Raw genomic sequence first — 11,148 nt, forward strand, 5'->3', positions numbered from 1 at the left:
CACAAAGTTCCACTCATTTAGAACTCGACACCAATCCAAGTATAGCCAATTCTCTCACCTCACATCCGATGCCATTTAAACAACGCTCAATGTGACCAATTCAGGGACTATTCTCTCTTGTCATGCCCAATGCCATCAATTTTTTGCTCAATGTGAACAAGACAAAGATCCTTGAAAATCAACAAATCCCGAGATGCAATATAACACACACCTGTATGTGTATATGCATCATCCACATCTCATTTTACACCAAAACAACTACATGCAACAACAATTATGATCATTCACCAACATTTCGCATTCATAACTCAAAATGCCAAAACTCAACGCTTCCATTATTCAGTCTGAAAAAATCAACCAACCTAATCACATTTAATGGGATTCAAACACATGTAACTCATACAACTCATTCAGAATATTTTTTAACTACCCTTACTTCTAAAAATCTCCAAATCTGAGAAGAAAAAGAAGAACGAAGAAGATGGTTTCGAGCTTCACTAGGAGCTTTGCAAGACTCAACTCTCTTGATTCATGGTTCCACTGATCCAAATCAACAAACACAACCAAAAATCAAACTTTAAGGAAGAATCACACTCTCAAGATAAGGTTAAAAAAGAAGAGAACTCACAATCTAGAGCGTTTAACTTACCTCTTAAGATTTTGAAGAACTAAACTTATGAAACTCAATTTTTAATAAAAATCTTATATATTTCCATTCTCAGGGTTAAACTAAATATTTGTCGAAAGAAACCCTCTAAAATATAAAAGATTCCTTAAGAGTTTCTTAACTCCTAGAATCACTCAATGACACCTCAAAACATTATACACCATATATTATTGATAGAAATATAATAATTAACAAAAATTTCAATGTTACAATTATATTGTTAATTCTATAAATTTGTTATGTAATTTTACGATTCTATGATTTGTATGTCTTGTAATCCTATAATTTTAACTCGAGTTTATACATTAACATTATTTTATAACAATTTTTTTCGTCATTTTTATCATAATCGGATCTAAATTAATTGTCATTTTTCCTTATTATTTATCATAATTCGATCTAAATTAATTGTTATTTTTCCTTATTATTTTGACACTTATGAAATTTTAATAAATTCTTAAAGTAAATTTTATTAATTTTAAAATCAATATTAGAAATAAAAATAATATTTTTAAATTTTAAATACTAAATATATATATATATATATATATATATATATATATAATATTAAGGAAAAGACACTTTATGTCTTTTTATATTTAAAAAAAGAAAAAGAGAAATAAATATTTAAATTTATATTAATAATTAGAGTGTGCAAATAGTGTAATTAATAATTACTAAATTTTGTCTAATAGTAAAAAATTTATAATAATATACATAAAATATTAAATTTTAATAAATAAAAAATACGACAACTTACAAATTAAAGTTATATAAAAGTATAATGTTACTTAATTGAGAATAGATGTAGAGACCAAACATATGAGTGGACAATTTTTCCTACTTATATAATTATATTAATTTTTTAATAGGTAAAATATACAAACATATTTATTATATATAATTAAAATTAATAATAAATTATATATAAATAAATATTATGTTTGAATATAAAATTTTTATTTATAATTAATATATATAAATATTTATAAATATATAAATTATATTTTAAATTTATAATAAATAATTTATAATAATTTTCTAATTTATTAATAACTTATTCTAAAAATATTAATATTTAATTTATAAATAATTTGATAAATTAAAATTGAATTAGATAAAAAATTAAAAAAAAATCTACAAATTCTCTAATTAAAAAAAAATTTCAAAAAAACTCTCGCACAAAATTGAAATTCATGTTTAATATATAAAAATTAAAAAATATTTAACTTTAAATTATGTAATACATTAGTTAAATTTATAAATACTAAAAAGTTATTAAAACTTCAAAATATTGTTCAATAAAACTAATGAAAAATTTTCAATTAAATCCATGTTTTCAAAATATTTATTATAATTATTTAAAAATTATATTTTAGTAATTTAAAATAAATTATTAATAAATAAAATATTATAATTTATTATAATTTTAATAATATATAATAAATATTCAGATTTGTTAAGTTTTAATAAAAATTAAAAAACTCTCAAACACAAAATATGCTTAAAAAAAAATAATAATAATAATTTGTGGTTTTGTGCTGCTCCCATACCATGGTGAGCCACTTTTTATGTTGTTCAGAACCGCAGTTACTCAGTGTACAGACTCTGTACTGGTCGGTCAGCTTTATCTAAATCCTAACTCGTAAAGAAAGTAATATATATGTAGATAAAAATAATTAAAAACTAATCATAAAGTAAAAGAACATTAAAAAGATAACTTTCATTTTCATATAATAAATATTTTTAAAATATATATATAAGACAGTAAAGAATGAGAAGTGGAGAATCAAATTGTTGGCGTTTAGCAGAGACGCGAGTATTACACGGTTTGAATTATTATTAAGTGCTGCATTGTGTGCAACAGCTTTCAAGCAAAGCTGCTTTCAGTTTAATCTCTGTCTCAGGCTCTCAGCCTTTCATCTAAATATTCTCAAATGTCAAATTCTCACATCCCAGCCACATACATCTCCCTGCACACCACATCAAAAGCTACTTTTTCATCACAACACCCAAAATCAAAATTTGCCCATTACTTTCAAATTATGTGACAATTAATTGGTATAGAAAATGATACTTGGTTCCCCATTCACCCGATCCAAACCCCAAAAAGTAAATATAAAATTGAAAGCAACCACTCACAAAATCCCAATCATCTTTGTTGGTCTCATTTTCTTAACAAATCTCATCTTTGTTGTTCCCATTTCCATTCTCCAATAACAACTCTTTGCTTTCTTCATCTTTCTCATTCTCCTTATTATTTCTAAGTCCATTGCAACTACCCATCATCTCAACTCTTGTCAGCTTCTCAGCCTTTAAAGCCTCAGCCTCCCAATCAGTCTTCACCAACACCACATAGAGTATTGATACAGCACATGCTACCTGGGCCGACAGAAGCCCAAACCAAAGCCCACCAAAGCCCACCTTCAACCAAAATGCCAGACCCACAGCCACGGGAGTCCCCACAAAGTAGAAAGACCCCAGGTTTATGTGGGCCCCAATACCGGGCCGGGCCGTCCCTCGAAGGATCCCACAGCCCGTGGTTTGTGGGCAGTTTCCAAGCTCACACAGGCCCATAAGCGGCATCACCGACGCAACCAAGGCTTTGACGGGCTCATCATTGGTGAAAAGCCCGGCCCATCTCTGCCCAAGTATCACAGTCCATGTCACATTGATGAAGCCTATCACAAAAGCACACCCTAATGCAACCATTGCTGCTAGCTTTGCCTTGTATGGTTTACCAGCTCCAAGCTCATTCCCTACCTGCATTGAAACTGTTAATTAAATTCTACATATCATATATCATATAATATACCAAATGTTTTGTACAAGTTAATTAACCTATAGTACAAACAGAAATGTATGTACCAAGATAGTTATAATGTACCAACTATTTGATGGGTCCTACAGATTTGATTGTTAAATTGTTTTTGGTCAAATGGAAATTCATGATGGGCCTTGTATGCAAGCCTAGCAGAATTGCACTTACTTAGAAGTAATTAATTAATTAGTTTTGGTTTTGTGGAGTCACATTGTAAGTGTGACCTAACTGGGTCCATGTACTTGACGCAATCATGCAACAAATTTATACCTCAGCAAGCACAAAAAAAGGGATTCAAGTTTAGCCCAAAAAAAAGAAAAAGTTGAGATTCGGGTGTGAACAGTAAAATAGCAGTACATGACCTCCACACGTGTATTTCGCATGTGATCAGATAGAAAGAAAGGGAAATGACCTATGGTTGCCACTAATATGTGATGATCCTAACAAACCATTAAAACAGTGAGAATATATATATATATATATATATATATATAAATCAAACCTACTACTACAACTATCTTTGTCATCATTATTCATCAAATACCATCATGATGATTCCAACCTATTGTTACAAATCAAGTAAATTTGTGAGAAAAATAAAAATGAAACATTTTATTATTGTTATGATTGAAACATTTATGTCATGCCTTAGAGGTTGAAGCTATGCTTAGTGTGTTTTTGGGATTGTTTTGACGACAAAAGGTAAAATGCAGGTGTGAATCAACACAATTCTATACCTTTAAGAGATGTTTTACTCAAACAAGTGTATAGCTCAATAAATACTATGCTTGAAGTGTTTAGACAAACAAAAAAATGGTTAAGAAATTATAAAAGAATAAAAATATTTTGGAAGTAGTCATGGGTTATAAAAAGCACCCCCAATAAATAATAAGTAATATAAATAATAAACATATATTTGACAGATATAGGAAGTAAATAAAAATATAAAATACAATAAAATGCAGCTTTTGAACCTAACAAATAAGAACATTCCCTTCAAGCTAATAGACTACCCTATCACAGTATCTACTAGCATTTATGATTATATACATTGAATTTAAAGCCTTTTTTTTTTATTACAAATTTGAACTTATCCAAGTTGCTTTGACTTCAAACCTCATTCCACATAAGCCAAATTGCTAAAAGTATATGGTTACTTCCTGCTCACAAATTCTTACACCAAATCCCACAGACGCAAAAAGAGAGAAAAAAACAAACCAGCCAAGTTTAACTGCAGTCTGGACACCACTCTCTAGTCCCTATCTCCCTCTCCCTCTGTCTCAAACTAACCCAACTGATTAAAAAAAGGTAAAAAAAAAAAATTGACCCATCAAAGCCAGCACAAAATCAAAATCCATCATCATCAAAAAAAAGGTCTTTTTTTTATCCCTCTTTTGAACACCATTGAATAAAATTGAATAATCACATAAACACATGATCACTATATATATTTAGTGTGTTTGGATCGATAGTAAGTTGAAATCACTATGACTTTTGAAAGCTATAAATAGATAAAATCATTTGAAAGCAAAAAGTAAATAAAATCATAGTAAATTCACTTCAAATGAGGTGTTTGTTTGTGTTTAAAACATGATTTTTCGCATCTAAAAATATTTGTAATAGCTTTTTACATATTGGACATGATTTAAGGTGAAAAAGTATTTTCAAACACACTTAGTATATATTTTCACGTTAAAAATAATAAATAAAAAAACATAAATAAGTTCGGATTGCTTCAAAGAAATATGAAAAATCCCATCTTAAAACCTTACTAAACATACACTAAACTCACCACAAAAGTAAGTCATACTTATTTCATCTCATACTTATCCAAACACCCTCTCAATTCTTTTGTCTATCTTATCTATCATGGTGTACTCTATCACCTATCATATTTACTTTTGCTTCATGAGTACCAATGAATTATCTTAGAAGACAACAGAATGTGTATATTATTACAGTGTAGAGAGACTCACCCTGGCAGAAACACACCCTGCAAGTGCCATGGGGACAGTGTACATCATGCTTGTTGTCTGAATGAGAATACCAGTGGCAGCCACAGCCAGTGTAGGACTTGGCAAGTACCCAGCCAACACAGTCACAATCTCATACCACCACCACTCCAAACAAATCATAAGACAACTTGGCACTGCAAACCCCATTAAACCCCCTAACCCTGAACACACCCCACCACACCCCCACCGCAGCACCACCTCCCTTTTCCTCCTCACACACACATACCATGCCATCAGCACCACCATGTTCAAGTTCGTCACCACCGATGCCATGGCCACCCCCGGCACTCCCAGTCCCATCACCACCACAAATAAATAGTTCAACGGCACATGAAAAACCACAGCCACAAGTGAACAATACATCATGGGCTTGGTCACCTATTCAGATACAAACAACATTTTACATCATTAGAAAAAAAAAAAAAAATATATATATATATATATATATATATATATATATATGAATTTATAAAACACAAAATCTTTTAAGTGACAATAAAAAATAAATCTAAAAAAATTTAGATTTGAATAGAATATTAAACCAATGTAAAAATGTGTATAAAAATACCTTATGTATAACACTATACCTAGGGACAGAGTAGAGACACATGGTAGTCCTATTACCTGCCCCATTTATTACATGTATCTATAAATATCAATAAATTTAATAAGTTTTTAAAATGTGAATATCTTTAAATACAAATACGTTATTGGGGGGTATAGCATACTCCCTCTTAAAAAATTTATCCCACAAAAAATAATGATCAAAACCCAACATACCTTCTGCGACCTTAGAAACACCCTCAAAGGTTGCAGCAAGGTGTTTGTTAAAAGGTCTGGAAGAGAATAGAAGCAGTAGAGCGAGGCCATGCCCGTGATGCCACTGTCCTGCCCCATAAAGAGCATGATCCTCTCTAGATTCAGCCATAACAGGCTTATGGGGATGCTTGCCATGAGGAGGATGAGGACCATGCGTTGGAGTGAGAGAGAGAGGAGGTCCCAGTTTTTGCTGCCATAGGCTTGGCTGCACACGGGCTCTAGGCCCGCTGCTAGGCCCACGAGAACAGAGTACCCTGTTATGTTGGTGAAGCCTATGGAAAGTGCACCACCTGCTAGCTCTAGGCTTCCAAGCCTACCCAAGAATAGAACAGATACCACTGCCCTAACAAATACCAACATGTTCATAGCTGTAATGGGTAAGGCCATACCCCACAACTCCTTCATCTCCTCCACCACCTAGTTGCAACACCCCATCATTAGAAATCAAATGAGAAGAAAACACTTTTTTAAAACAATAATTAAGGTTTTATATTGCAGTGTTTTAGATACAAACTATAATTATTTTGGAGAGTTTTTCTATGGGAAAAAACTCTTTATCCTTGTGAATTTTTTTTAAAAAATACTTCTATGTTTATATTGAAACAAACTATATTATAGAAAATTGCAAATAAATATTAAGTTTACTTGGAAACAAGTTAACAAAAGTTTTCAATATGCTAAAAATAAATTTTAAAAAAACTTCTATTGCAGAGAGACTCTAAGAATAATCTCTTATAAACTTGTATCTCCAAAAAGATTGATCAGCTACTAAGAGGTTACAATAGTGGCACTGAAACCTCAAAAATCTTGTCATTGTTGTAGAAACGGTGGTGGTAGACTTTTTATAAAACCTTGAGAATGATCTCATTCTTTTAGTAGTATCATGAATGAGAATTTTTTTAAGAGAAGCAATTATTTGCTCTTGCAAATGTGTTTCCAGAGAGAAGTAGCTACATGAGTTTACCTGAGAGGCTGTGGGGAACTTGTGGGAAAAGAAATCCTGTTCTTTGTTGTCTCCCATTCTTTGTTTGTAGTCGTTGTTGTTGTGCTGCAAAAGTGGTGAATCAAACAGTGGTGAGGAAGAGAGGACTACTTTTGACAACACCTAGTGAGCAAAAACAGTAGTAGCATATGCATATAGGGGGAGATGGAAACAAAATAGGGTCTACAATGTTTCATTATATCATATATATATATATATATATATATATATATATATATATATATATATATATATAGATAAAAGTATATATATTATCATCCCATGATAGTAAGCACTAAGAAGAAAGAATGAGAAAAGGGCATGGAGTATTATGTAACAACCAAAATAACCTTGTTCTTTTCTCTTCTTGTGCTCCTTCTCTCTAAGAACTGAAAAAGGGTGAGGCAAAGGGTGTGTGACAAGAAAGAAAGGCTAAGAGGGAAAAAGGGGGGTATTTAAGAAGAGCAACATAAGCACTAAACAGTAGTACCATGGCTTAAAATATGGGATTTTTTCGGTAATTATAACTTGACAATAAAGATTAATAAAAGTAAAACAGAAACTGTAAGGTCGATATTAATAATAGTAGTAATAATATTATGCAGTTTCTTCCAACTTTTGATGCACACTATTTGGTGATGTGTGACTGTTTATATATCTGGGAAATGAGGGAAATGGTTACAAACATGTTATTGTTGTGGCGGCTTTCCAGAGATGAAGTGTGAAGACAGAAAAGAGTGGTTTTAAAATTTATTATTAATCATAATTGTAGCAGTAAAAAGAGAGTTTTTTGGTAACAGTGAATGCTCCCTCGTGAGTAATGAATCGTGAAGGAGAGAAAGGAAAACGTAGGAAAAAAGAAAGAGATTCGAGTCTCTCTGAGCCTTTGTAATGGTGGATGCTGGTGTTTGTGATGAGTTATTATTTTTTTTTACTAAAATTAATTTTTTTTTTCTTCTCATAAACCACAAACAAGTCCTTTTGTCCGTTGTTTCGATTTAATAAATAATCTTAAATAAAAAAATCGAATATGTAATCTTAAACTGGATGATTAGCAAATAATTTTTTTTATTTAAACATGTAAAGGGTTTGTTATATAAGCATAGGGGTGAGCATTAAACCGACACCCGAACCGAACCCGAAAAACCCGAAGAAAAATATTGTTTTTGGGTGGATTCGGGCGGGTTTTATGGGTAAATTGGGTTAAAATTTTGATTTTATACGGGTTATATTGGGCGGGTTCGGTTTTGAATTTTTAAACCCGCTAAAAACCGAACCCAACCGAAAATGAGATAAGTTTAAATTTTTATTATTTTTGTATAACTAAACAACAATGGTTCAAATTTAAAAGTCTTTATTTCAAGTATAATATAACCATCAATTTGTAACTTATTTTTTTCCTTTTTCTCATAACTTAGATATTTATTTTGTCTTCTCCTTCCTCATTCAACTTCTCAACACACTAGTCCATTTTTAGAGTTATCTTTTTGCTTCTTTCTTTGTCTTTCTTTTCCATCTTCTTATCTCCATTTTGAGTACATTTTGTGTAACTGTGATTTCTTATGGTTTTGTAATCTAACTTTATATTTCTTTTCCATGTAACAACTATGAATTTTGTTATCTTTTATTTTTGCTTCTTTAGTTTATAAATGTTTCAACTACGAATCTATTTACACCATCTATTTTCACCTTCATTCTATTTTTATACACTATTTTAAAAATATTTTTTATCGTTTTAAGCTTCACCTTCGTTAAGATAAATTGGTCTACAAAAAAATTCAAACCCGATTATACCCACCCGCTTAAATCCGAATCCGTTTCAACCCGAACCGCCTCAAATCGAAAGCTCAGTCGGTCGGATATGGGTCACATTTTTTCAAAGTCGGTTTACAACGGGTTGAACATTTTTCACCCGAACCCGACCAAACCCACCCGTTGCTCACCCCTATAAGCATGTCTATATAGAAAAATATTTATAAGATGTTAATTTTGAATTAATTTTAATATATCAAAGAATTAGTTCTTTGTTCCCTTTCAATTCACTTTATTTTTTTTAATTATATGAAAATTATTACACTTATATTTATCGCTAATTTTCTCTCTTTCTCTAAGTATATTTTGGTTTCGAAGAAATTAGTTCTTAAATAAAATGAATTTGATTTTCATTCTTCCAATCTTGTAACTAAGTCACGTGTTTGTCACTGTTTCATTGTTCTTTTGCTCTTTTTAGTTAAAAATTAAGAGGATAAGATGCACATTTTATAGATAGTCTTGATTCGACAAATGAATTTTAAGTATTTTTTTATTTTATTTTTAGAGTAAGTTAATTATGAAATTTAATTTAATATAAAAATAAAGATTTAATTTAAATATACTAACATTATTAAAAGAAAAATTCACCATTTTTTAATTATAAATTAACACATGATAATTTATTCTTTTACGATAGGATAAGATTATTTGCTCTTAAAATAATTATTAAAAACTTATATGTATAATAATTTTGAATTGTTTAATTATATAAAAATATTAAATTTAATCCTATTTTATAGGATACAACATAATAATAACTATTAATTAAAAAATAAAAATTAAATTGTAATTAACTTTAAATTTTGTTAGATATATGCATTTTATTTTATTATAATTTTCAATAATTAATCAGTTAATCACCGATTATGAGTGCATTCTTATTTTATTACAGTGTATTTCCTATTAAAAGAACACAAATATAAAAACTTTACACAATATACTTATCAAGATTATAAAATGTTTAAACTAACAGAATATGTGGAATAATTTTTCTCAGCCAAGCATATATATATATATATATATATATATATATATATATATATATATATATATATATATATATATATATATATATATATAAAGTAATATTTTAGTTTGTATAATGCATAAGTTAAATGTTTATTATACATAATTAAATTTTAAATGAATAAATAATTTTAAATATAAATTAAAATTTAGATTTTTAGTAAAATAAATTATATTATAACAAAATATATTATTTTTATTTATTAATAATGTATTTTAAAGTATAAAAATTTAATTTATAAATAATTATATAAATAAAAATCAATTAAATATAAAATTAAAAGTGTTAATCAAAATACTTGAAGTCACTAAAAATGTTTTTGTACGACATAATTATTCTTATTTTATATATAAAAATTAATAATTAGTATTATTTTTTATACTATATTTTACAGTTTAAAACTCCAGATAAATATTATTTCCTTTTCCTAATTAAACAAGTGTAACTCAAACGTTAAAAGCTCTAAATTATGTGGTTTAGATAATGCAACATAGGATGCTCTCTATTTCTTCAATTGAGATCATAATTAGAAATTTAATATGTTTTTTTTTAATTATATATACACAGAATATAGTGGTATACATTAACTAAACTTGTCCATAGATATTCTTAATTGAAAAATATAAAAATAAAAATAAAATAATTTTTTTATTAGTTAAAATTAACTTGTGCATAAATTAATTTATATAATTTTTATTATTTTTTATATAATATAAAAAATTCAATTTATTTATTATTTTTTTTAAGAATATTTTAAAAAAAAAATTATCCAAACAATTTTTGTAAATATGATGTCTTTAACTTTTCAACGTTACTTATTAAGAGTCTGTTTATATTTTATATCATTGTTTTAACAGATTTTGTTTGTAAAAGTATATTTATTATTTATTTTAAAAATATAATAATAATAATAATAATAATAATAATAAATTTTGAATTTATAATTATGTAAATATTATCCCAACACTTCATCATTTGAATTTATAATTATCTAAATATTATCCC

At 28.5% G+C, this 11,148-nt stretch overlaps 1 protein-coding gene across 2 annotated transcripts; it reads right to left on the reverse strand.

The window, feature by feature from the left end:
- Nucleotides 1-2,360: 2,360 nt before the first annotated feature.
- LOC109816091 (MATE efflux family protein) lies at nucleotides 2,361-8,115 on the reverse strand. Of its 2 annotated transcripts, none has more exons than XM_083076481.1 (5): nucleotides 7,655-8,115; nucleotides 7,287-7,370; nucleotides 6,284-6,739; nucleotides 5,465-5,881; nucleotides 2,361-3,430 (listed from the first exon to the last, which is right to left on the reverse strand). In XM_083076481.1, exons 2-5 carry the CDS (start codon nucleotides 7,341-7,343, stop codon nucleotides 2,843-2,845), a joined length of 1,518 nt encoding a protein of 505 aa, XP_082932607.1. In that variant the 5' UTR covers nucleotides 7,344-7,370; nucleotides 7,655-8,115; the 3' UTR covers nucleotides 2,361-2,842. The 2 variants fall into 2 exon arrangements, with proteins under 2 accessions (XP_082932607.1, XP_082932608.1); XM_083076482.1 differs by having other exon boundaries at nucleotides 7,646-8,115.
- Between the last annotated feature and the right edge of the window lie 3,033 nt (nucleotides 8,116-11,148).

Source organism: Cajanus cajan, chromosome 1 (genome assembly GCF_000230855.2).
Source record: "Cajanus cajan strain Asha chromosome 1, NIPB_CcT2T_4, whole genome shotgun sequence".
NCBI classification, from domain to species: domain Eukaryota; kingdom Viridiplantae; phylum Streptophyta; class Magnoliopsida; order Fabales; family Fabaceae; genus Cajanus; species Cajanus cajan.

What these genes read in the sequence shown, in the direction of transcription:
- LOC109816091 (XM_083076481.1), bottom strand. Translation starts at nt 7,343, where the DNA reads ATGGGAGACAACAAAGAACAGGATTTCTTTTCCCACAAGTTCCCCACA. An exon ending in AGTTCCCCACAGCCTCTCAG is followed by an intron (nt 6,740 to 7,286) that starts GTAAACTCATGT and finishes TGTTGCAACTAG; the next exon opens with GTGGTGGAGGAGATGAAGGA. An exon ending in CAGGGTGTGTTTCTGCCAGG is followed by an intron (nt 3,431 to 5,464) that starts GTGAGTCTCTCT and finishes GTTTCAATGCAG; the next exon opens with GTAGGGAATGAGCTTGGAGC.